The 27,848-nt window shown below is 36.1% G+C and overlaps 1 protein-coding gene across 2 annotated transcripts; it reads right to left on the bottom strand.

Moving 5' to 3' along the window:
- Nucleotides 1-1,735: 1,735 nt before the first annotated feature.
- LOC110602165 (chromatin structure-remodeling complex protein SYD) lies at nucleotides 1,736-23,962 on the bottom strand. Of its 2 annotated transcripts, none has more exons than XM_021739611.2 (35): nucleotides 23,806-23,962; nucleotides 23,123-23,246; nucleotides 22,902-22,963; nucleotides 22,063-22,163; nucleotides 21,312-21,950; nucleotides 20,415-20,698; nucleotides 18,471-18,625; nucleotides 18,306-18,370; nucleotides 17,169-17,804; nucleotides 16,722-16,897; nucleotides 16,172-16,269; nucleotides 15,848-16,033; nucleotides 15,491-15,671; nucleotides 15,215-15,409; nucleotides 15,091-15,134; nucleotides 14,908-14,964; nucleotides 14,587-14,683; nucleotides 14,244-14,416; nucleotides 13,945-14,158; nucleotides 13,675-13,800; nucleotides 13,467-13,556; nucleotides 13,214-13,330; nucleotides 13,029-13,109; nucleotides 12,790-12,897; nucleotides 12,152-12,321; nucleotides 11,830-11,908; nucleotides 11,648-11,722; nucleotides 10,381-10,478; nucleotides 10,170-10,277; nucleotides 8,690-8,747; nucleotides 8,380-8,610; nucleotides 6,789-8,277; nucleotides 6,107-6,687; nucleotides 5,402-5,783; nucleotides 1,736-5,337 (listed from the first exon to the last, which is right to left on the bottom strand). In XM_021739611.2, exons 2-35 carry the CDS (start codon nucleotides 23,234-23,236, stop codon nucleotides 1,904-1,906), a joined length of 10,704 nt encoding a protein of 3,567 aa, XP_021595303.1. In that variant the 5' UTR covers nucleotides 23,237-23,246; nucleotides 23,806-23,962; the 3' UTR covers nucleotides 1,736-1,903. The 2 variants fall into 2 exon arrangements, with proteins under 2 accessions (XP_021595303.1, XP_021595304.1); XM_021739612.2 differs by having other exon boundaries at nucleotides 23,123-23,256; nucleotides 23,806-23,958.
- Nucleotides 23,963-27,848: the final 3,886 nt, after the last annotated feature.

The raw sequence follows: 27,848 nt of genomic DNA, 5'->3' as shown, positions 1-27,848 counted from the left end.
CACTCATGTTCCTACACTTTCTCTCTGTGTTTTTCTCTCTCCATCCATAGATCTTCTATGTATATATATATTTTTATATATTTATAATTTTATTTTTATATAAAATAAAAAATTAATATAATTTATTTTTTTAATCACTATTAGTATTTATTATATAGGATAAATATATATAATCGATTAAAATTATTATAAAAAATATTAACTATGATTAAAACATAAAATAATTAATAAAATTAATTATATAATATTATCAAATTAAAATTTTATTAATTCAAATAACTATAAAAAAATTAATAAATATAAATAATTAAAGTATAATAAAATTGTGATTATAATGCTATAAATCAATGGTTATAAATATTAAACAATCAAAATTATTAAATATAAATTATTATAATTTATTATATTAATAACTATAATAATTTTAATCTCTTTTATTTTTCTTAAAAAAATAACTTTTATTATACATTTTATATAAAATCTATTAACATAATCTCTATGTCATATATATATTTTCACATATCTTTCTCAACATTTAAAATTTAAAATTTTTTAAATTAAATTTTTTTTTTCTTATCATTTTTTAGTATTTAGCATAATGGATCTCTCCACAACCAACTCAACTCTCTTGATTAAATTAAAGTTGAAGGATAAATCATCTATATGTTTTAAAAATGATCCTATTTTTATTTAATAATAAAGTTTATTTATATTATAGTTGTGAAATTATTTGTACTATTATAAAATAATATTCACCTAATACGATTGATATATTAGATTTTATCATTCAAAAAATTAACATATTTAAAAAATATTGTAATAAAATATAAAAATATTGTGATAAAATATACAATTCTCCTCCACCACCGTTAATATCATTCACCGTTAGACTTTAATAAATTTTATTTTTTTAATATATAATTTTTTTAATAGAATTTATTATTGTATATTAATAATATATGATATTAAGAATTAAAATATTTAATTTTCTTTGTTGAATTTAAAATTAAAAAAAAAATATTTTACATTTCTTTATATGCAGAGTAACTTTATTAAAAAAAATTATTTTATAAAATAATATCATACAATTATAATATCCCCACAACATATAATACCAGTGCATTCACTTCATAATCATAAAACCAATATCTTATGAGATCTTCGTCTGATTTATAATGTTAGATGGGTACTTAAAAAGACACACCAACGATGTGACTCGTAGCCATAACGGCATGTCGTTTACTCGGCCTAAATCCTCAAGACTGCCGTTTGCAGTTGCGGGCAATGTCGGATACGAACTTGTTGAATATTTCCAAACGGTTATATATTCAAACTAAGGTTATTTGCTCAATGAAATATTCCTCGGGGAGCCGAGATTCTCCGACTCCGACAACCCTCAGTTGTTCAAACAGTATAATAATAAACAATTTCAGGCTACACCATCCGCTTCCCAAACTTCCTTGCCACGTAATAATATCACAAGCACTGCACAGATTCCTCAAGTCTACAAAAGGATGGGAAATGAGCATTCGACTAAAAATAACACTACAATGACTGCAATCACAGCAAAAAACTGTAACTACGACACCAAACAACAATTCCAGAAGAATTTAGATAATTTGAATACAGCAACTCTATAACCCACGCAATTAAACTAGTTATACAGGGAACTGCAACACTTGATGACTAAATATGTCAACTTAACCCACGACACCAAACAACAATTCCAGAAGAATTTAGATAATTTGAATACAGCAACTCTATAACCCACGCAATTAAACTAGTTATACAGGGAACTGCAACACTTGATGACTAAATATGTCAACTTAACCCCTTGACAATCAGCTCATACTATTAGTAAATTACAATACAACTGTACAACAAATTTCTTAGTTCATAGAACTTACTCAGCTAAAGATTCTTGTGATTTCTCCCCAGCTACTGAGGCGCCAACAGTATCTTTTCCAGAGGAGTCAGTCTTTTCATCTTGTATCACTAGAGAAGATGAAGGTGAGCCTATATCCGCAGATAATTTCTCTGGCACGATTCCACCAGCCTCAGAACGAGATACTTGATCACCCACTTCAATTTTAGACCCTTCAGAATCCATGGATGCTATTAAGCTGTCGACTGTACCCTTTTCAGATGAGACATTTACCGTTTCAGATGAGACATTTACCGTTTCCCCCTCTGTCGCTAGAGAAGATCGTAGGTCTAAGTTTTCAGCCATCCCACCATGCCCATCTATTTCAGTTTCAGACATTTTTGATTCCCCTAGAACCTTGCACAGAGAATCCTCAAAATTCTCTTCATGCATCACTGAGGAAGATGATGTAGATAGGTTAACATTTCCAGATTTATCATCGAGCACAACATTACCAGCCTGAGAATCTTCAGGCTCTATCATATCAACCTGAGATTCAGCCATTGGTTGATTATCTTCTATTTCAGACTTTGAATCACCCACTCTCACCAAGATGGCATGACTGCTCTTCTCAGAAGCACCCTCAATTTTTTCACCCTCCATCACTGACAAAGATGTGGGCTGACCATCACTAACACCCTCAATTTTTTCATCCTCCATCACTGACAAAGATATAGGCTGACCATCACTATCTAAAGTAGTTTCAGGCACAATACCAACAACCTGAGATACAATCATCCCTTTGCTTTTCTCATTTTTCAATACTTCTGTTTCCTCTGTTGCTGAGTTGCCACTTCTACTCATCTCATCTAAGCTTTTACTTGTGTCATCCTCCACAGCATTGCTTTTCTCTGTTTCAGATCCTTTTGGCTCCTCTCCTGCCAAGCTGCTACTTATTTTCATCTCAGATATGCCTTTGCATTTGTCATCCTCCAGGGCACTACTCTTCTCATTTTCAGATCCTTTTGGCTCCTCTCCTGCCAAGCTGCTACTTGTTTTCATCTCAGATATGCCTTTGCATTTGTCATCCTCCAGGGCACTACTCTTCTCATTTTCAGATCCTTTTGGTTCCTCTGCTGCTAGGCCGCTACTTCTGTTCATCTCAGATAAGCCCTTGCATTTGTCATCTTCTGGGCTGCAACTTTTGTTCATCCCAGATGAGCCTTCAATTTTGCCATCCTCAAGTGCATGGGAAAATGAAGACAAAACCATATTTGCTGATATAATTTCAGGCACAACATCGCCAACCTCAGCAACATCATTTTCATTGTTCTTTTCAAATTCAGATCCTTTTGATTCTGCTGGTACTACTAAGCTGCAAAACAGACCCCTTTCAGAAGAGTCATCAGCCTTGTCTTCCTCCATTGCTAAAGGACATGACGGCACATTCAAGTTTTCCGATGTACATTCAGGCACAGTTGAAGCAACCTCAGACTCACCCATCCGATAACAATTTTCAGCTTCAGTTCCTTTTGCTTCTTCTAGTACTGGGCTGTGAACCAGACCCTTCTCAGATGCACTCTTCGTCTTTTGCTCTTCTCTAGCCAAGGAAGCTGAAGGTAAAACCACATTTGGTGTTGAAATCAGAGGCAAAACAATATCACTGGATACATCCATTTGATGGATAATCTCAGTTTCAGATCTTTTTGATTCTTCTGGTGTTATTGGGCTGCCAGATAAAACCCGCTCAGAGGAACCCTTCTTTTCTTCCTCTATTGTCAATTGAGATGAAGATAAGACCATGTTTTCTGATAAATCTTGGGGCAAAATCATACCAACTTCAGAGGCATCCGCCTGATTAGCCATTCCTGCTTCAGATCCTTGTGTTTCCCCCTGTGCTAGGGAGCAACCAACTAGACCCCTCTCACATATATCATCAAATTTCCCTTCCTCTGCCACCGGGGAAGTTGGAGGAATATTTTTGGAAATAGTTTGCAGTTCAACCCCGTCCAACTGCAAAGCCTCCATATGATGAACATCCTCTGTATCATTAGATTTGGCAGACACATCATTTGGCAATGATGCAAGTGCTTCAGACAGGATTGCTTCAGCGTTGCTACCAGCAATACATTCACCCTTACTTCTTCCAACCTCTGGCTTTACCTCAGCTCCACTATTATCTTTCCCTGCATTTGCAGAAAAAGAAACAGCAGATTCCGGCAAAGATATTTGTTCTTCCACATCGTTAACCTCAAGGTGATCACCCCCCGTGCCTCCAAGAGGCAGTTGCATTCCACTAGTGCCTTCTGAAATATTCTGTACATTGGAAGATGTAGAAACAAAATCTTCTGGAGGCAGCTCTTGTATTTCTGAGGGGTCTATTTCCATACTGCAAACGTCAACACGATCTTCCTCACTATTTCTAACAGCCGGCTCATGATCTTCTGTAATAATATCTACATGATCTCCCTCAATACACTCGGAAGAAACTGGCTGCAAAGGTTCTGACAAGGGATCCCCTTTATCTTCAATATGGCTGGATTTATCTTCAGATTTCTCATGGTCAGAGAAAGCCTTGCCAAAAGTATCAGTAGTACGACAAGCAGTAACAACACCATGCAGGAGAACAGCTCCAAGATTGTTGGTCTTTTCAGAAGCTTCTGGACATTCAACAGCAGTTTCACCTATGAAAACTGCAGCTTTATCTGCTGGAGGTTCTTTAGAAGAAGGCTGAGCACGAAGTGCTGGAGACTCTTCTAAAGAAAGACGTATTTCATCTTTAGGATCAATTGAAGTTGTGTCAGATGATTTCACATTGCGTGGACTACAGGAATTCACTGAAATTGAAGCAGACTCTGTATGATGACCACCAACACCACTAGACTTTACACAACTTGTTGAGCCCTGAATGCTTCTGGCATCTGGTGACTCTTGTGCAGAAGGCTCGATAATGCTTCCAGAAGGAGCCTTGGACAGAATAGGAATGCTTCCAGGAACAGAATCTGCACGAGGACTAGAAATCATTTGTGTGCTCAAACCAGAAGCAGAACTGACACAATCAGGATCTGAAGAAATTGTGGGGCGCTCTATGCCGTGCAGAGGTGATGCTTTTGCAGAAACCTCTGTTTTCTTTATTAAATTGTGATCAAAAGGCCCCATTGGAAGAGTTGCCATGGGGGATTTTCCAGCATCAGCAGCCCCCACAGAAACCTTTGGATGCTCAAGGCTGCTACCATCAAGGGGGGAAGATTTTGTGAGCTCTTCTGAAGACGGGACTGTTTCATTGCCTGATCCATCCTGGGTCATCCCTGAAGGCTCTTCTGGGCCTTGACATGCAAGTGTTGAATCAACCTCATTCCCAGAAGACGCTGGACTAGGACCAGGGAGTTTATGCACAGCAGGTCTACAGGAAGGAATAATCTCTTTTTCACCAATGCTAACTGCAACTGTACTTGTGACCTCCATATTGACACCTGCAATTGAGCTTTTATAAGAAAACTGTCCTGAATGTGCTACATTTTATAAGTTTTGGCTTACCTGAAGCAGGTGCATGGGCCTTTTCCACGATGACTCCAACTCCAAGGCCAGACTGCCTGCAACTGTCAATTGAAGTTCCCACAACTTTAGCTTCTGTAACTAGAGTTGGCACAGTTGAAGGGATTTTCTCCTCTGAGCTCTGGCTTTTTGGAACCTCCACAACACTCTTGCTTACTACAGCTATTATTGGGGCATTTTTAAATTCACCCTTAGAAGATTCCCCCAATTTATTTTTTGATGAGCAAGTCTCAGAGAAAATCTCCTTCATCACACGAGCAACATCAGTAACAGCATCAGTTTGAATTCGGCCAAAAGCAGGAATTCCACTAGCCTCTTTTCTTTTTGGATCTTGGCCAACCAAACCGCTGGACAAATATGCCTCCTAAAAATTTAGGGTATAAAAATTATTAAAAGAATTAAATGTAATAACATAAACACAAAATTTCTTTAAAAAAAAAAAAACAAAATTTTAAGTGTGTTTGTCAGTTTTAGCCAAAAGTTTCAAATATATAAACTATATCTTCAAGTGCAATCTTCATGCATTAGTTATAAATTTATTAAAAATTGAAAAAAAGTAATAATCAGAGAATATAATCGAAAGTTCCAGCCAAAATTGAAAAAGTGTTAGTCAGGATGATTTTAACGTCATTAGGCCTTGTAGAAATATGATAACTTTAGTGTATACAGGAAAACAAACTAAAATACCTGAGGAACATTTGCAGGATCGTTAAGATCACTCTCTTGTTTAGTTCTCAAATTCATCACCTTACTCCCTGATGAATCTCTGGATTTATTCTGTGATTGTGGACTCATTTTCTGATCCTGAACAACCAAACCATCAGTAGGAGGTGAAACTGGACCCTGTTTTCTTCCCCTACGCCTAGGTGTTTCTGCTCTATTTGGAGCCTTTCGACCTTGCCTTTTAACTTGCATGGGTTCGGGTGGGATAGATTGGGAGGCTGGAGTGAGAGAAGGATAAGAAGCAGTTGGCTGAGAATCAGAAGCAATCTTAACAGCAACCTGATGAGTAGATTTGCCCATAGCTTCTACAACAACAGAACTGGGTGATGACTCTGCCGGACAGCCAATAACTGGAGATACTTTGACCTCAGAACTCTCGCAAGCCCCGTCCATCAAGGTTTTACTTGATACAGACACATTTTGGGCAACCCCACCATCATTACCTTGATCACCAAAATTAGCTTTTGCAAGGATATTTTCAGCTGATAACTCCTTTGTAACAGTAGCCACATCATGCATATCAGAGCCTTGTCCAGGAGATGTGCCTGCCAAAGTTGAGTCCTTTCAACATCAGTAAGCAACATATTAACCCTTGATATTATGAGTGCATGATTTCCAATGGAATTCATATATGCATACAACTTACCCATGGGTCTGGCAACACCATCATTTAATTTTGATGAGCAGACTGGCTGCTGATTTTGGGTTGTGTCATACAAATGCTCAGTAGATTTTTGATCCTGACCAGCTGTTCTGGATGCTTGCTCCTGGTTTACATCTCTCAGTTCACAATCATAGTTCTTTTGGTTGCTTGTCAGAACAATGGCTTTACTTCCTGATTCCTCAGATTTATTCTGTGAAACTGGTTCTGACATAGAAATCTGACTGACAAAAGCATCTGAAATAGCAGCCGATAATGGTGCTTGTTTCCTCCCTCTACGACGGGGTGTTCCTGCTCCAGTTTGTGTGTTGTTGCTACTTAGCCCTTTCAGTTGCAAAGGAGCTGAAGGGCCAGAAGGGGGGCATTCAGCCGCTGAAGTGACAGAAGATAAGGGAGGAGTTGACTTCGAATCCAAAGCAATCCCAGGAACAGAATGATGAGCGGGTCCACTAATAACTTCTACAGCAGCAGAGATGGGTATATTACTATGACCAACAGGGGCGCTAGAAATTGTTCCACTTGTAGCACTAACCAATGGATTAACAGATGTATTTTGTGATTGTTCATTGGCACTTGGATCAAGAGCAGCTAAATTCCCAGGAGCAGACAGTATTGGCCCCTGTTTCTTTCCCCTGCGTCGTGGTGCCTGTACTCCACTCTGAACCTTCCGACCTCGTCCTCTTGATTGGATATGCACAACAGAAGGATCAGCAGGATTAGCTTGTGACTCAGGGGCGACAAAGGCAGCAGGAATAGGTTGTGACACAGGGGCAACAAAAGCAGCAGGAATAGATTGTGAGCCAGGTGTGACAACAGTAGCAGGAATAGACTCTGAGCCAGGAGTATCAGGAATAGATTGCAAGCTAGGTGTGACAACAGCAGCAGCAGAAATAGAATGTGAGCTAGCCGTGACAACAGCAGCAGAAATAGATTGCGAGCCAGCTGTGACAGGTGCAGAAGCAGTAGATTGTGAACTGGGAATAACAGAAACTGAAGGGGTTATAGGCTGGGGACTAGGGCTAATCCCTATAGCAGACTGAGATGTCATTCCACTAATTCCCCCTAAATTAGAAGAATCAGTTGAAGTATTAGAAGCAAAGGGTTTTATTGAGATAGACTCAATCCCTTTCTGCAATCCCACATCCACTTTTCCATTTCCAGAAGTTGCTGGAAGTGCCATGGCAGTTGGAGATTTATCTGAAATTGTTCTTCTTGGCCTTCCACGTCCCCGCTTTGATGGTGGAGTTACCTCTTTGCTTTGTTGCAGCAGTGGAGGCTCCATAGACTGTGGCGGAGGGAGTGATGGGAGTAAGGCCTGAGCTTCCGGGTTATTAATAGCCACTGAGGGCACACTAGCATCCTTTGGCATGTTCCTTTCTATTATTTCTTCCTTCACTCTAGGGGATTCAGGGGAATCAACTTGACACATCTTCTCAAATTCCTCTTCCGTCCATTGTTCTTCATAAGAGCGCACCTTAAGTTTAAAAGAAATCATAAATTAAAAGAACTCACTGGGGTAAAACACACTGCACAAAGCATATAAACTGGCAACAAGAATCAAATAAAATCAATATACCTCTCTTGCGCGCTTTCCCCTTCCATATCGCTGGGTATCAAGGCCCCCAAGCTTCTGCCCCTTCCGCTTCACCCCGACATTAGATACTTCCTCAGCCTTTGGTACGTCATACAACTTCATCACTTCATAGAATGCTTTCAGGTCATCATCTGTGACAAGGCGAGAAGGCAGGGGAGGCAAAGGCTCAGTAACATCCCGCCCCTGTCCCAGTAGTAAACTCTTCCATGTTGCCTGCACAACTAGAAACATTAGAAAGCAGAACCTGAAGAGAAGTATTGAAGTCATAAATACATTGCATATTGGTATTTACCTTCTCTTCTTCCAGCCTCTGTTTGTCAACTGATTCAAACACATCAATCTCCGACTCACTGACAACATAGGTTAAATATCACAAAAATTTGCAACTTATCAATAAGATCCATGAGACATCCATTATAAATAGAAAGGTAAAGTACATAATTTGGCACTTGCCCATTACACAAAAATTAGGTTGGTACCTTGACTTTTCGTTATTAGCTTTTGACACCTAACCTTTATAAAAGAGTAACTATTTAACCCATAAATTTTATAAAATATAACTATCATCCTTTAACATTATAAAGTGCAATTATTTCACCCTTCAAAATAGTGCAGGTAAATGACGTCCGCAAGAGTTAAATAGTTATACTTCTATAAAGGTTAGGTGCTAAAACTTAACAATGAAAATGTTAGCATGCCAAGTTGCCAACTGACTTTTTGTGTAAAGTCAAGGGCCAAATTTTATATTAAAACCAAATAAAAAATAAAGAATAAGGACATAATTCTCATGCCAAGTTAGGAGAGCATATTAAGAGAAACATCAAAGAAAAATCATTAAATCCATCAATTGAAACCAACAAAAATTTTCAGCCAACAAAAGAAACAAGCCCACAGTGAGTGACTAGCATAGCAGCTAGATATGGCCTTAGATGAAGCAGAATGGTAAGAGTAGTATATTGATATAAAGGTTCCCACCTACTAAAGTTGACAGGTAGTAAAAACATTCAGGATGCTTTATTGATCTCAATTAGATTGCTTTGACTATTCATAACAATAAGTTATCCTCATTTTAGGATGACTGCACCTTTTAAAATCAGCTCACATTTTCAATAACAAATGAACTAGTAGAATAGAGGGACTGCTTTGTTTACATAAAAATGAGTGTGACAACTGATTTATTAACTTCATTTCTTTTTCCTTTTTTTCTCTTTTAGTAATAACTGGACATGAGAAAATCAAACTCACATTCACGAGTAAAACAATGAGCAGTCTCTCAGTTGGATCAGGAGCAAAAACATGTAAAAAGCGTGCTTTAATTTACAAGTTGCTCAAGGCTATTCATGGTTAATTTATTGGTTATATCAATGTCAAGCTGTGTTCAATCAAGTAGGAAAAGAGATAACAAAATAATTGTCAAGAAATAGTTTATTTGTAGAAGACACTAACAAAATCATTATTTTCAAAAAATGACAATAACTATTAAAGAACAGGGAACCTAAAGCTCAAGCCCCTATGTGAATATCCAAGAATGCAACCTCCTGCAAGGCTCCATTGGCTTAAAAGTGGATAAGCACAGTTTCACATTTTCTCTCTGCTGGAATTTCATCAATAAGATGGAGATACCAAAGCTTTAGCTTTGGACCATGTGCTCTCAAAAAGGTTCGATGACATTTACTCAAAACTTACAGTGCAGTGTCGCAGACAAAGCACCAAGAACATGTTTCCAATTTCTAACAATATCAAAAAACTTAAAACAAGATTTTCGTTTTTACCTGCGGGCTAATATATCATTTAAAGCATCATCATCCAATACCGGGGCAGCTTCCTCTTTCTTACACTCCCGTAGAAGCGATTCCAAGTATTCCCTACGGTCTTCTGCACTGTAAAAAGGCATAACAATGTCCTCAAGAGCATCAGTCAAAACTCTTTGGAACTCTGATGATTTTTATAGCAAGATTTTGCTTAACGAAAGCTCCAGTTCACCTTGTATTATTGTCAAAGAAACCAGCAGTGATACTCTGATTAGCAACTCCCAATTTATGCTCGGCTGAAGCTCTTACTTGTTCTTCGACGGTTTGCACCTGAAAATAATTGAATTAGTTCAAGATCAACTCAAAATAAAACATCAAAAACACATCACATGTTAAACAATATTTTAGGTCCAGAGATCATAACAGAATGACTGCATCCAATGACCTATTTCAGTATTACAAATCTATATCCTTCACAATCTTAGTAGTTCACACCTACTTCAAATTATTCAATATTTTAGGCAGCATTTGTTTGCGGAAAATAACTTGTATTTGGAAAATATATTCATGGAAAATATTTTCTGTAAAAATGTTTTCTATGGAAAATATTTTCCAACAAAATAACTTAATTTTAGATATTTAGTTATGATTTAAAAAAAATAAAAAATATAATAAATTTATAAATAGTGATGTTAATAAGATTCTCAAAGTTTAAAAAACAGACTTTTTTTTTGAAAAATAAAATCATTTCCTGAGAAATGACTAAATTTTCCCTTTGAACGGAAAAATATTTTCCATTTACCAATTTACTTCGGTGCCCCAAACATCAAAAAATGTGGAAAATATTTTCCTGCAAATTTTTTTCTGTGCAACAAATGGAGGCTTTCTTACCATCCAACCAAAAATGACCTTTTGCCTTCTATTTTTCCAGAACGGGCTAAAAGCACATCAAAATAATATAGGCCCAGCTTGGTGTAGAGGTCAGGCGCCAAAAAGTGCTTTTTGAGAAGCACCATTTAAATATCGTTGAGAAACATTGATTAGTGGTTTTGAAGTTCTTATGACTAAAATATGAAAACTTTAACTATAAATCCACTTTGATACCCTATAACTAACATATTTAAGGAAGTGTTTTATCAATAACAGCATTGACTCACCAAAAACAATACCAAACAAATCTACAGTTTCATAGCATGAAAGTGAGATGGAAGAAAATAATAGTTCCCAGAGAATAAGACATTATGAAGAGCTAATCATTTACCAACACAGAGATTCTACATGTGCCACATTAAGCACAAGGAGTGGCCAAAAATGAAAATCACGTCAAAGTTCAAAGCCCCAGCTGCCTTTTATGAAAGAAAATCATGCTATAACTGATCATATCAAGATTCATGGTTTAATGAGCAGCCATATCCAGTTTCTGTATTTCCAACATCAAGAAATCAAAATAAACTTTTCCCCATGAGACACCAAGGAAAGAGGAAATGGAAGAAAAATACGGTTTCAAATCGAAGAACAAGCACATCCCTCTTCTGACCAATCCTATGGGCCCTTGCTTGTGCTTGAAGATCCACCTGAAAATCCAGCAGCATAAAAATTAGGTAGCTTTACAATGAGAAACTAATGTTGTGCACAAATAAAGTTGTTTTCTAATTAAGAGATTTGAAATTTCATTTGAAACCTGCGGGTTCCAGTCAGTATCAAATATGATCACAGTATCAGCAGCTTGCAGATTTACTCCAACACCACCGGCACGAATGCTAACACCACATATTTAAATGTCAGCCTTCTGGAGACTTCTCATCAAATATCATTATCAATAATGGTGCAATATTAAAAAATTGAAACAATAATAAAATGTTTACTTTAGTTATTATTGTGTATAGTCAGACAATCAGCTAATTGCATACAACAGTATACAAGCACACAATTTCTTCACTGCAGAATCTCCAATGTGCCAATGGTTACTATACAAATCAAGCATGTATAACAGATAAGATTACCTAAGCAGAAATATAAAATACGGAGAATCTGTTTGGTTAAATTGGTCTATAAGGGCACCGCGATCATTCCCTGAAGTATGACCATCCAAGCGGAGATACCGATACTTTTTCATTGTGAGATACTCCTCCATTACATCAAGCAGCCTAGTCATTGTCGAAAAGAAAAGAACCTGCATGGTCCCATAAATAGTGGTAATTTCAAAACAAAAGAATGATGAGAAATTTAGAAACAAAAATGGACAGTGGAAGTAGACATAGAGCTAAATTCCTTGCATAAATAAAGAAAACCATGCATGATTCTTAGCAAGCATTTCAATAGGATGAAGAAAGATGTATTAGGAAGAAATCCAGAAGTTCCTAATTGCATAAAGAAAGTGGCATCACCACCTCCAAGAAAAAGGAACTATCCAGGCATACAGTGAACAAATTAAGCACCATATTGCACATTGTAAAGGAATCAAACAATAACAAAAAGGGAGAAAAACCTCCTGATATTCATATTCCATTTTTGTTCTACTCCCAATAGTTGCATAAAAATATTAAAAATATGCAATATGCAGTCCTGCCAGGCATAAGAACAATACAAGAAATCAACTTTTACCAAGCAAATGGAAGAATGCAGAGGAGGACATTCATACCCTATGGTCAGTTGCTTTCAGTTTGGGCAGTAACCTATCTAGCATCTCGAGCTTTCCACAGAGTCTAACAATTGGTGGTAGAAAATGCTTGGGTATCAAATTATCAACCTGTAATAGGCAAACCCAAAACAACGCTTATATTAGGCAAAGGGAAGCGGGGGACTCAAAAGAAATTGGATATCTTTGATAAAGAATTTCAAGTTTCAAAGTAAGCCTGCTTTAACAGGAAAAAAGCATGCCTCATCCACATGAAGCTGGCTAAGATATGGATGGTTGCAGATATTACGAAGTTCCATAACTGAGTTGTGGACAGAACGAGCCTACAAAAGATTATTCATCTAAGGTTAAACAGTGTAAAATATATACAAGTCCTTTTCACACAAAAGGGTACCAATAAGGTGAAAATTCAATGCATTATAAAAACCTTTGAGTTTCCTATAGAACCAAGATTTTCTTCGACCCTCTTCATTAAAAGCTTCTGATATGCAGAAGCATCACACCTTATAAGTCTCTCTATCTTTTCTGGCAGTTCATTCTCAACCTAGAAAATGAATTTGCAAATGCAAGAAACATAGAGCAATTCCCAAAGTCAAATATTCTATGAAAAATATTGAACAGTAATAAGAAAACCTAAAGGCAACTGATAAGCCTAAATCCAAAAAAGATCATTTAAGGACCTTATGTTTCAGTCTCCGAAGTACAAATGGCCGAAGGACTTGATGAAGACGATTTATTATCAACAAATTCTCCTCTTCAGATAGTAAAGCCTGGACACACAAAGCCAGAGATGAGAATAGAAAGCATTCAGTATGATGCAGCAAGAAGAAAAAGAAGCCATAATAGACTGAAACAACAGATCTCAAATATAGAATTAAAAATGCTCACTTCATCAGCTGAATTATCACCATTACTCTGAAATGGTTTGTTGAACCACTGAGAAAAATCCTCTGATGAATTAAAAATGTTAGGCAAAAGAAAGTTAAGTAGTGCCCACAATTCCTCGAGATTATTCTGCAAAATTAAAACAAGTTGGTAAATAAAATCCACACCAAAATTAAAATATTAAATAGGTTTAAAATAGAACACAAGAAACTGTTAGACGGTCAGACAAATGAAGAAAAAAGGACAAATCGTAAATTCAGGAAAAACGGTCACCTGTAGTGGTGTTCCAGTTAATAGCAATCTGTGTGCACTCTGATAATGTTTCAGGTCGGCATTCAACTTGCAAGAAGCATTCTTTATGCGATGACCTTCATCAATTATAATGTAATGCCAGTGTATTTTACTTAATTTTGGTCTGTCATGCTTGTTCATCAGATACTCGTATGTTGTTAGAAGGACGTTGAATTTCTGATGCACAATTTGTTCCCTGAAATACAAATGGGAAATCATGCTTACCAACACAAAAACAACAAAAGAATTACAAGAAAAAGAGCATGTCACTCTGCAATTACTTGAACAGCCTACGCCTCTCCTCAGGAGGCCCAGAATAAACAATTTTATGTACACCTGGCGCCCAGAAAGTAATTTCCGACTCCCATCCTGGTAAAACTGAAGAAGGTACAACTACCAAGAAAGGACCTCTATCATTTTTGGTTTCCATCAGGTAACAAATAAGTGATATAACCTGTCAAAAAAATGAGACGACGAAAAAAGAATGGTAATATGTCCTATAAAAATGAAAAATAAATAGCAAAGAGGTTTCATTTTTTGACAAATATAAAAAGAATGCAACAACTTAGGATATAGACTCTAGTAGTTTAGTTAGATGATAGCATATTCAGCTCAGATCCAGACCTGAACAGTTTTTCCAAGGCCCATTTCATCAGCCAGAATGCCGTTCAAATGATTATTGTATAACGAAACCAACCACCTCAATCCATTCATCTGGTACCTGAAAGTCAAAACTGCGATTTAAAAAATTTTCCAACTGAAGTAAAACAGACGGCTTACTCCATGAATCCAGAATAGGTTAATAATACATGATCAATTAAACATAATAACCAACATCCACACCCCAAGAACACAAATGACATATGCTGAACTTTTAGAACTTAGAATTTGAAACACCTGGACTGGAACACAAAAGCAAATGATACAGAAACACATCATACTCACTCCCTTAGTTTTCCTCCCCGGAGAGAAGCCGGCTGCTCCGTAATGCTCTCTTTTATGCTGCACAAGACACATTACTGGTCAGCGATAACTACCAACATAGATGAGGAAAGGAAAAGGAAGAACATGATTTATAATAGTAAACGAAACAGCAATACTCCAATCTTAGCAAAAACAGATTCATACCTATGAGCCATCATATAGTACTTCTCATTGCTTTCCATGTAATGCTGCAAATTAATTTAAGAATAATGCAATTAGCAAAAAAGTTCAAAGTGAACCCAACAGAGCACTCATGGAAGAAACTTGCCTTTGCTTGGTCGCTTTCATCCTCATTCTCAAAAGCAGTTTCATTTTTTTCCACAATGTTCGCAGTCCGGGCTTCATCCATATCATTTTCGAAGTGCCTAGCCATAGGCCTTGCTTCTTGTAATTTGGATCCCAGCTTTTGAAGATATTTCTCAGTCTCTTTCAGTAGTTGCTTTACACGATCTGATTTTGCATCCTGTACAATTGCCAAAAATTGTTAGAAGTGAATGTAAGATACCTAGCCTCACATCGCAAAATTTAGGGACCCAAACCTAACCTGAACCATTCGCAGATAGCCCTCTACATCATTAATCTTTAACAAATTAATCTTCTCACGCTGAATTCTGTCGATCTTCTCCCGATGGATGCGCTCCTTCCTTTTATGGAACTCCTTCACATACTTATTGAAACCCTTCCACCGTTCTCTCTTAATCTTAAATACATCATCCAGTCTTTCCCTAAAATTGAGGTTAACAGCGCAAAACTGTGTTTGGAAAACCCTTCGGATACATAACTCAATAACAACTACGATGCACTAAAATGTTTTCTTTAAAGAACAAGTGTGTGCACTTAGGGGCATATGTGTAAAGAGAGAGAGAGCATTAGTGCTTTAAATTAACACAGAAATACATACTTGTGAACTTCTATCTCAGCAAAGAATTCCTTCTGCCTCTCACGAATCCTCTTTTGCCTTTCTTCCTTCATTTTCAGCTCAAATTTTTCAAGTTGTTTTATCCTTCTACCATGTTTATGCTTCTTATATGATTTCAAGCGATCCATGTCCGCAGTGATTGGCTTAAAAAAATCACTCAGAAAATCACTGCCAAAATTTGACAACAAAGTGAGAAAAAACTATAACTAAATGAGAAAGCAACCAAATTTAGCAAGAAATGAAGCAAAACACTCTTTTTTCTGCACAAAAACTCAAATTAAGGTGAAAATTCAGAAAAGTAATCACCTCCTTAAACGGCGTTGGAGCCCCAACAACTGAAGCTTTTTCAATTCTATGACACTTTTGGTTTTTGCAGATATATCTTCAGATGAATTCACTGTTTCCTGTACCCAAAATTTGATAAAAAAATCAGTCTTCTAGTGTACCTTGCATGGCAATATAAGAACACCACCAAGTCCAGCAAAGGGCAAGTCTCCAACATGTATGACAGAGAATAATGAAATGAGCAAAATATGACAACATCAAAAGGGTTCTCAAAATCATTTCACTATCCACTACGTCCTTCTCCCAAAAACCATGTGACTTCATCTGAGCAAATTTGCCCATGAGTTCTTATATATTCTCCCCAAACAGGATTCCTAGTGACATCATTTGAAAGAATATTTTTTTAAAAGATTTCACATCGACATCACTAATACTAGCCGAATCAATTTTGATAACAAAAAGCTTGTAAGCAGCGACTCAGTCAGAGAAGGAAGACAGAAGGCATGAATTGGCAGCAGTAACATAATGAAAACTAAGCATCAACCAATCAAGTAAAAGTTTCATAACAAACCTTTAATTTGTTAAAACAAGATGTCATTCTTTGTCTTGTGTTTTGCTGTTTTAGAGCCCAATTTTGCTCAGCTAAAAGTTTCTTCTTCTGCTGATCCATGATCCATTTCTCTGACATGGTATACTTTGGAGAAGGTGGTGAATCTGTAGAAGCTGACTTGTCTTCATCATCTTGTTCTGTTGCAAGGAAGTGTTCCAATAACAACAATAACAATGCACCCGCCAGGAATGCATTTTATTTGAAATTCACAGAAATTAGTACCACAATTAACTTGGGCTAAGGAAGAACCATAAAAGCTAAGGACAATAAAATACTTTGCTGAGAGAGATTTGTCCCTCTGAGACACCAAAGCATTCTTAAAGCCACAAGTGAACAATCAACTCTTAAGTAGGCTTTGATAACAAAAAAATAAAAAACAAGAAGAATGATCATCATAAGTTTCGTTACCTGAAACACTACTGTTCCCAAGACTTTGAAAATGATTAGGACCATTATCTTTTCGATCAGGCACCAATTCATGTTGAACAGCAATGGAACCTAAGGATCCCCGAGGAACTTCATTATGACTGCCTATTCCAGTCCAGCTGACTGCCTCAGGGTTCACTTGTCTATTTATGCTCATTAGAGATGAAGACAGGTCAGCCCTTCCTACTTGCAGATTGCCATTCTCTGTACTGTCCACAGGGTTACGAGAGGCTACAGGAGCCCTTTCTGAATCAACTGGCTGCATCACATTCACAGCATTGAACAATGCCTGTGATTCCACCCTTTCCTGGCTCTGCACTTCACCCTCCAGTTTTCTAGTAGCAAAAGGATGTTTCCTTTCTTCAGCATGTCCTGAGAAGTCTGAAGGTGGAACACTTTTGTCTTCCATCATTTTCACTTTGTCAACTTCTTTAGAGGAGTTGCCATCCAAGAATCTACCGGTGGAAGAGGCACCTGGAGGAACTCCCTCACTTTCCTTTGTATTATTCAACCCACCAGATGGCATTGAAGCTTCAGGGATGCTAGTTGGCTCATGAGAAGATTGTGCTTTTCCTTTATGATCAACCAGCTCTTTGCGAAGGCCATCTGAATTACCACCTGATGATCACCAAGAAAAGGATAACCACAAAAAACAAGAAGGAGAAAATACATGTATAATAAATGGATAAAAAGAAGAACAAGCAATGGGCCAAATTGGGACTTTCAACCTGGACTAAAATCTAATGTCTTCCCCCAATCTACCTATTTTGAGCACCTTTATGGTGAGAAATGGAGAATGCTATCTCCCATTGGTAGCCCATCAGTTGTTATTGGCCATTGTGCCTCCTTTGAATCCAAAAAAAAGTCTTAACATCTTGGCCCAAGCCCACAGGCACCTGCTTACCCAAGCCGAGCCCCATATAAACTACGTCAAGTACTGAGTCCACAAAAATCACGACTGATTTTGAAAAAGTTTACTAAGTACAAAATCATTATTAAAACTGATCTGTCCAATTAGGATCCCTTGTCCAAGCCCTTCCAAATTGAGAGAGAGACCTATTAGGATATGCAGCATGCCCAGCCTATAGTCTGATCTAATAAGGACTTGGGAGTTCTTACCATCTTTAGGAAAGATATTTCCAAGTGCTAATTCAAGATGCAGTTTCTTTGGCACCAAACCATTTCTGCAAGCAGTTATTAGAAAATCATTTAATTAAAACCAGCTAATTAGGCAGGAGAGGGGACCAAACAAACAGAAGATGATGAAGGGGCAGTGCTCTGCACCTGAATGCTAAAAAGACAAGGCATTGGGCCCTGAGCTGTTTCAGTTGTTGATCCCTGAAAGGATTGCTAGACTGAGAAACAGGAGATTTTCCCACATCTCTTGGAGCTGCTGGTCTAACCATTGTCATCTCAGAAATATTGTTTTGCCTGCCGCTCTGATGATAAAAGACTATTTAAAACAATGATGTTTATCACACAAAATATGAAAACCATAAAAAAAACACTGAAGGCACGTGCAGAACAGAATGTAACATAATAAAAAATAAAAAACAAAAAAAGAAGCAATAAAGCATGATGAAATACATCAGAGATGCAAAATATAGAGACAAAACATCATTATACCAAAAGAATTGTCAGCCTAGCATATCGTTGAGGAAGAAAACATTAGCACTATTTACAAACTAGATCATATTTTGTATAGGAACGAAAGCAAGCCAAAGTAGCTGTCAAATTCTCAACAAGTACTAACATGCATTAGTCACATGACATGATACAACCAAAAGCAAATTTCATATATGGCAGCTGTAAGCTCTAGGCTCACGCCTATGCGAACCTTAAATCAATCAACATCCTTCCCCTCCCACCCCAACAATGTCCAGGATACAACAACCCACGTAGACTCTTCATTCCTCCAAACCAAGACAAAGGGACACCAAAAAGTAAATAAGCAATGAGAAGAAATGGACACCCATATATAGTATGCAAATGCACATATTGAAAAATTAAAATGAAAAACATGTAACAAATTAATAAAAATTGCCTTATTGTGTAGATTATACACAAAATGAGAAGTAATTACACAGTTTTACCCTAACACCAAGAATGAGAACATACTTAAACAACCAGAAGGGCTAATTGCTAAAGCACTTTCACAGAACATAAATCTCTCCTCTATCAGAATTATTTGAATGATCATTCTACGCACTTCTGATCCTTTTTTAACAAAAACACTACAGTACAGTTTTCAGTCCAATTAAGTGGGCTCCTGAATAGCGCATTATGGAAGTAGTCATAATTGTCTATTTAGCATGTTAGTCAATCTTCAGTGATGGATATGCTTGCTCCTAATGGCCCAAAATTTCTAAAAGCATACCACATATTGGCCTTTTGATTAAATTTAACACTAGAAGTGGCAATGTTAAATTGATAAAAAAATCCAGGTCTAAACATCACATAAAATCAAACGAATGCAAAGAGTATTTCAGATTTCTCTATATCATTGAACCTGAATTACAACAAGCACAGACCAAATGTCAGAAATATTAAATAACTTTCCATCATGAAGGCATCACTAAATTGCTGAATAAACAGAATTACTTCTATTTATCAAATCAATTAAGATTTTGACCCAATGAGTTTCCATTTTGGCATGCCAAAAAATCATTGTCCACTATCAAAGATTAATCAGAATAATTATCACATTACCATTTTGTTCAATCTAATTAACTACAACGAGGAAGAGCATCCAAAACACACCCTACATGATAAAATTTTATTAACAGGATACATTGCTTGATTAAAGATTCAGTAGTGAACTACAAATAACGGACAAATAAATGCAATAAGACAAATGAAGCTCAAAAAGACCTCATCATTAAACATTACAAAAAAGAAAATAAGGACATATATACACCACATAAAAAGGGTGAAGCAATTCATCATCTCCTTTTAAGTAATGTACCTAGAAATAGAACAAACGGGCTACTTAAACAAGATGTTCAACAAAATATAACATAAGAAACAACTAGTGAACACCATTGCTCACATACTGTTGTGCGGAATACAAACATGAAACAAGAAAAAGCAACCTTGCTGTTCTTTGCTATCTGATAATACCAATGAAAACCACATGAAAAACATATCATCGAGCCTAGACAATATGCAGGAAAGCCACAATGGTGTAGGGAAAATATTTTAAAAAAAAAAAAAGAGAGGAAAAGGTACCTGAATAATCTTGTTTACATCCCCAAACATATTTGAACTCCCCCCATCATTTTCCAAAACCCTTGCAGTGGAAAGTGATGCTGGCAACTCCTCCACCCGGTTGGCAGGGGAAAAGTGGGCTTCTATGGCTTTCTCAGAAGGACTTGCTGTTACAGAAGCTTTAGCTAGTCCATGCTTCTGAAGTTCAGAACCACTGAAGTGGACTTGACCTGAAAACCCTAGCTCCCCTATTGGGTAAGAACTAGAAGTGACATGCATCCCTCCATGAACCTTGCTAACAGGACCTAAAAAACCAGTAATAAAAACAACAAGATCACTATAACTGAGTGAGGAAATATTCTGAGTAACATTTAAACCAAGGAAAGACAATTTCCCTTTTTTTTTCCTTGCAGAACTGACAAAATAAACTGAAAGAAGAATCTCATCATTCGGATCTTCCCGCATGATTCACTTCTAAGTACTTCTGATACCTAACTTCATGTCATGGTCAAAACTAGAACATCTTTGCCATGAGAGGCTGTTTGAGAACATTTTTGTCGCTAAGCGTGTTTGAGAACAGAGTTAAGCACTCAAAACGTTTAGCACTTTTTAATTTTAATAATTGTCTATGTATCAGTCTCAATTAAGCTAAAGATCTCTTAAAATGGTTAGTCAAAATTTTTAACATAAAATAAAAAGTCACAAATTTTTAACTGATTTATTATATTTATCAATTTATTTTTAGCACATCAAACAACTTGACAATTAAAATTGTCAGCATTTATCTTATCAAACATTTAAAACATAGCTATTAAATTTAAGTTTTACCAAACACCACTGAACTAAAAAACGAAACCCAAAAAAAGTACAGTTTTTAAGATCCCATAATTTGATTATAACACTATATTTAACACTCACCAGAAGTCATTGACTGCTGCACTGAAATTTCCGACGTCATATTACCAGGCATAGAATTAGAAGAAAACCTGGGTACTTGAGATCTTTCAAGGGGCAACCCTGTTTTATTTTGATTCCACGCACTTCTGGAAGAAAGAGTTTCATGAGCAGATGGTAAGGAAGCACCTTGTTGTTGCCCTGTGGATACATGAGAAGTGGAAAGTTCCAACTGGCCAGTATTTTCACCACCCCTAGCTGAAAAACCTCCTGGTGAGTCAATCTTATTTGTTTTGGCCTTCCGCTGGTTAACTACAGCATTACGAGAATCAAGTTGTGGTTGATTGTCAATGTGTGGTTCTGAGGGGAAGGACGAATCACCCCTCTTCCTCTTAGCAGCAGATTTTTTTCCATCCTTTTGATTCACCCCTCTTTCTTGGGATTGAGAGTTGGCAGATCTAGTGTCCAAACTAGAAGGACTTTCATGATCAAAAGACTGACTGCTCCTGTGAGTTCCGGATCCTTGATAATAATCATGTCCTGCTCCTGCACCACTTGGGCCAACAGGTGGCCTGGTAGAAGCAAATGGGTCAATTTTGGATATTTCATTTTCAGCCAAACCCACTTTAGAATCTTTTGCGACTCCAACTGCATGTGAAGATCCTGCATAAAGGTATTGCCATTTATTTACAATTAATGAAATGTATGCTAAAAACTCACAGGCTCCACAAATTAACAAAAGAACCAAAAACCGTTTGGTTAATTTTGTTTTTACCTGCAGAATCCCCCATTTGAGATCCGCTTGTCAAAGGAAGGCGGGATGACATCAATGCCTCAATATCAAGACCATGTTGGTTGATAACAGTCTCCATGGCCCTTCAATGAAGGAAATCGAAAAAGAGGGAAAATAAGCACATTAATAAGTTGAGAATATAAGATCGCCGAGTTAAATTTTGTACTGAAATAACAATATCTAAAATACCAGGGACAAGGGGACAACTAGGCAAATGATACATTCACAAAAGTAACAGTCCCCAGCTAATGTTCTATTTAAGCCTAATAACATTTCTGAGGCCAGCATAGTATATAAACTAATCTGCATTCTGGAATCACAGGCTCTGGGGCTTAACAAACAATCATAACTAAATGGAACTTATTTTTCCACTATGCATGAGCTATTGTGATTTCAAAGTTCAAATCCTGATTAAGTACCCGGATGATATCAAGAGTCAAATTTTAAAAATTCAACATCCACCTGACCAAAAGTAATACCATGTGTTATTTTCATCATATAGAGAAGTGTACAAAACATGTTTATCCCTGAAATTTCAGCCATAATTAAATGATAAATTATCTTCTGATTTTAACAAAATTCAGTAAATCTACCGCACATGAGAGGAGAATAAATCTAGGAGTTCAAGAATGATCTCTCATATTTACGTCACTTGGCTCTCTCACAATTTCTCATTATGCAAACAGATTATGAATATCCAAGGAAAGCAATACATATACATATATACATACATATACACATGATACATACATACACATATATACATACATAAGTACATATATATGTCCGCACACACATACATATATACAGGGGGAATTCACCTTGATATGACTTGATATGGCATTGAATGCTCCTTCCCACTTGCTTTCATGTGTTGCAATATCTGAATTACACATAGATAACCATTAGAAGCAAAAACTAAATTAGAATTCACAACTAGTGAATACATACATAACAGCAAACAAGTATAAAATAAAAGGATGTTAGAATTCACAAATATAGGAAATGATAAAGATATTTTTCAAGTAAAAAGGACACCAACCACGTAGAGTTTAGTAGCCAATTTTGCTGGCTCATCTTTAGAATCTTGAATAAGTTTCTGCAGAAACTTTGCAGCCTCAAATTCAACATTATGTGAGGGTTGTGAAGATGCCATCTCATCTCACCTACAAAATTCTATGAATAAATTAGCAAACAAGCTACTTCCTGCATATCAAATGTCAAAAATTCTCCCCCCACTACAACAGTTTGTAGCTCAAAGTAAAGCACTCTCAAAATACATAGATAATTAAAACAAATAGACCGGTAGCAGTTTCTGCTACCTGAGGATGCAAATTTACGCAAAAAAAGAACTTATATAAATCATCTTATACAGTTAATATTGTTATTAAATAAAAAAGGAAACAGAAAAGGCATTAATTTAGGTGAAGATCGGCGAGATTGACAGAATCTATATAATACAACTCCAACCACGCCCATGCACACACAAAACGTTTCATACGCACGTAGAGGAAGAGGATAATATCTTAATAATAGCAATACGGGACTTAAAAGTCAAATTCCTACTAAGCAAACAAAGAAAGGGAAGCAAATTCAGCTAGTCATCGTACCCAGGGAATACAATTTTTTAGGGGATTTTTGTTCCGGGAAAACTATTTTCTAGGGTGAATAGAAAAGCTCGACGCATGGAAAAGAAGATCAGTAAAGAAAGAGGTATATAAATACCCGATCGGAGATCGACCAGTAGATAGCAGGAAATGCTGGTATCAGTAACTAGCCTTGCATAGACAAAGAACTGCTTTCCCAAACGGAAACCCTCCCAGGAAAATGAGCTCCTTCTTGCAACGAGTAACCGGTTCCAGGACTCCCAACTCACTTCTTTTTATTGGGCAAGTGCCCAAGACATTGCGCGTCTAACCCATACCGTTTTACTAAAATGCCATCAGATTTTTAAATATTTTGTTTTTTTTTTTAAAGAAAACTATAAAGCGCTGATCTCTTTTTAAAATTAATTATTTAATTTTATAGTTTTAAAAATCAATTACTTGTCCGTTCGTCCAAGCCTTAAATTTTATATTTTTTTTATAATTTTGATTATTTATATAATTTATCTTCATAAAATCTAACTACATTTAAACTATATTAAAAAAAGTATGCAATTCTTTTAAAAAAATAAAAAATTGAAAAAATTACAGTAGAGCCATTAAATTTTAGCAAAATTAATTAATCAATTTTTATAATTTTTAAAATTAATAAAAATATCTTTTATTATTTTAAAATATATATATTTAGTCATTTTATTAAAAATATTAATAAATTTTGTGAATTTAAATACCTTCTTGATTGAGAAATTTAACTACGTAAATTTTTAATCCACACTGTATAACCATTGTGTTAATATTACTTTCAAACCCATCTTCAATATTCTCACTACCAATACATTAAAAGAATGGATGGGGCTTTCACTCGGTGCTTGGTTTTTATGCATGCAATGCGTGAAAATCGGATCCTCCTCATGCTTTTCTTCTTCTTCATTGAGTTTGATTTGATTCTATTTAAGGACTCGTAAAAGTTACGAAGAGTTAATATGGCTTCGCCTAAAGGATTCTCAATTGGTGCCAGCATTAAATGAAGTTTTTCTATATTTTCAATTTTTATTAGCATATTATTCTCTTAAAGATTGTCTCTTGTATTTAGTTAATCTCTTTTGTAACTTCTTGTACTTAGTTAATCTCTTTTGTAACTTTCTTTTATTAACTTTCCGTTTACTTCTTTTTTTTCGTTGAGTTCTTTTGACACTTTAGGATAACTCCACAAATGTTATTTTTTAATTTTATTTTATTTACATGTTATTTTAAATATGTCTATTTGTATTGGAATTTTGCCCCTTCCGTGGAGTTATTATTTACTTTTTTCTTTTGGTTAGATTTAACCACAAATTATATTATTTTAGCATTTGAGCTAGATTGTCAATATTTACGGAGTATAAGGACTTTATAAAGAATTGGATAAAGTATTTTGTTGCCGTTGAGCTAAATGAGAGCTTAGAAATTAGCTGGGATATTGACCTATTTTGGAGGAAATAGGAAATTCCTCAGGACTTTAACGAATTCCCTAAATTAATTATAGTAGATCATATTTACCTTTTTCGATTTATCTCTGTAAATAATAAATATGATATGGAGAATTGCATATTTATGTTTAACCTGCAGAACTGCCAATAATATGGTACCTTTTAATTTTTTCCCCCCTGTGTTATTCTTTTGTTATTTTGGACTATAATTAAACAGGTTTCTCATTTTCAGCCTGTGACATGCCAATGGATACTATCAAGCTTCCCAATAATTTTACCTTGTCTAAGGAGAGTACGAAGAAAACCTTTGCCGCTTTTAAGGCCAAGAAATTTGTCGCCGACGTGGCCAGAGATGTTTTCTAAGCTGCAACTCCTGCATCGTTAACTCGCCCCTCTGCTCGTACCCCATGCCTTTTTTGGCTTTAGTGCCAGTGTCGGGTCTCGTTCTGTGACCTCCAAGACGTTAGTCCCTCCCAAGGCGTCGGCCTCTTCTAAGGCTCCACCTACTATAAAGGAAGTCCCCAAGGAGCCTATTGTGGTTAGCGAGTCGATGAATAGCAGCTCGGAGGATGGCACCAGGTCTCCTCCTTTGAACGTTTTTCTCATAAGAGCTGTGGGGGCTATTGCCATGTAGGGCCGAGCTGCTAAGTGCGCTAGGACTTCGAAGCCCACGGAGGCAATCCCTTCCCCTCCTGTCGACAAGGGGAAGAAGGTGGTAGAGAATAAATGTCGCCGAGGTCAATGTTGAATTGACGCCAACCTCCATGGCTGAGATGTTGTGCGGTAAGATGTTTGGGGGCTCCAAATGCTTCTACCCCGATTTCCTAGCTTTTATCAGCTATCTAGCCTGCGCCACCAAATAGTAGGCGATTTTCAGCTCGCGTCCTATAGAGGCCCTTGGAGACAGTATGAGAGAGATGCTCATGGTAAGTTTCATGTCTTTCTTGTTAAAACTTTTAAGTTAAAAGTCTTTTGATTTTGTTTCTTGTTGCTGCAGTCTTTCGACATGTATATGGAGATTGATGCCTAAAATCGATCTATCCAGGACTCTATGGACCGTCGCATCGATGAGGCACATTGGGAGGAAAACCTGCTTGCTACGGTTGACGCCCGTGGGCATATTATTGAGTTTCAAGGGCAAATTGAAGACCTCACCAGGTAACTAGGGGAGCTAAAGGAGGAGATTGTCAGGTCGTCTCAACGGGCTTCTGCTATGGAGTCTTAACGAGATGAAGCCCTCGCACAGTTGTCTGCTTTAGGTGAGGGGTTTAATAATGCGAGTGGCTACTTTATCGGTGTTGTTGGGCTAGAGAATGAGAACAACAGACCTTCCTGAGTCGAGCTCAAGTCGTTTAGAGTGATTCTTGTATAGTTTTTGCAGTAGTTGGCTATGTGAATCTTAGTTGGTGAATGGAAATGAGAACTCCGATGACGATAAGATCTCATTCGTTTCCACAAATAGTGCCAATTGATGTCCCATATCTGAGAATGAGTCTAGGCTCATGGTATATTTTGATAAGATTGATTTTTATTTCTCTTTCGGGTCATTTTATTCCTTTTTTTTTGTTTTTTAGTAACGTGTAACTGTCGTCCTGTACCATACCCTTCTGTCATATTCATGTTGGCAGTTCGTACGGACATAATGCATCATTTTATCTCGTCAGGCCGCCATTTAATTCCATTCGCGTTATCTAGATACAATCCTAAACATCATGGGTCTACTTTCCATGAAGGATAGTGGATCTTTGAGATTAAGATCTTATTGGTAAATTCGCGTTCAACCTAATTTATTAGATAGGCCCTGAACTCATATGGTGCTTAGAATCCTGAACTCATATGGTGCTTAGAACCGCGTATTGGGCTCTCTTTGGAGTTAGGCCAATTTCTATATTAGGCTTGATTATAAAACATCTCAAAAGTAATCTCTCTACGTATATTTATATACCATATAAATGAATGTGATATGCGCATGCTAATATATATTTATATTTATCAATATAATATTTTGTAATTTATTATTTAAATTTTATTTTTATATTTATTATTTTATAATTAAATTTGCCTTTATCTAATTTTTTAACTAGTTTAATTTAAAATATATTTTAAATGATTTTATCGATTAAACTAAATAATTTAGAATTATGGATAAATTCAATAGTGTATAAATATAAATTAAAAATCAATAATTTTAGAAATTATTTACTCCTATTTTTTAGAAAACAAATAATTAATATCTTAATGAATAATTCTTATAAAATTATATTTTAAAAAGAATTATAAAATTATGAATTTTATATATTTTTGTCATTTTTTATTGTATTTTTATATTATCAAAAGTAATTATAAAAATATAATAATTTTTTAATTTTATTTTTCCCAATTCATCATTTAAAACTAAACATCAGCAATAATAATTTGATTTAACACCAATTAAATGAAAATAAACTATTATTAATTAAAATTAATAAATTAAGTATAAAATAAAAAAATCATAATTAAAAACTACTCATACCAAAATATTAACTACACTTATATTAAAAAATAATACATGTCAATTTCTTAAAAATGAAAAATTTAATGTGAAATTAACATGAAAAATTCCACGTGTCAATTTGTTGGAAAATGGATTTACTACATATATATTGATATTTGAGTTATTATTGGAAAAAAATATTGCTTGCTTCATTATTCGTGG

The sequence above is a fragment of the Manihot esculenta genome, chromosome 15 (genome assembly GCF_001659605.2).
Source record: "Manihot esculenta cultivar AM560-2 chromosome 15, M.esculenta_v8, whole genome shotgun sequence".
NCBI classification, from domain to species: Eukaryota; Viridiplantae; Streptophyta; class Magnoliopsida; order Malpighiales; family Euphorbiaceae; genus Manihot; species Manihot esculenta.
Note: the sequence above shows the minus strand (reverse complement) of the source record. Positions and strands in the feature narration are given on the sequence as shown.

Bases quoted from the DNA above. Each gene is read 5' to 3' on its own strand.
- LOC110602165 (XM_021739611.2), bottom strand. From the start codon at position 23,236: ATGGCATCTTCACAACCCTCACATAATGTTGAATTTGAGGCTGCAAAG. The intron at 15,410-15,490 runs GTTAGGTTTGGG...GCAATTGTACAG, and splicing joins GCTATCTGCGAATGGTTCAG to GATGCAAAATCAGATCGTGT. The intron at 8,278-8,379 runs GTATATTGATTT...TTTAAACTTAAG, and splicing joins GGGGAAAGCGCGCAAGAGAG to GTGCGCTCTTATGAAGAACA.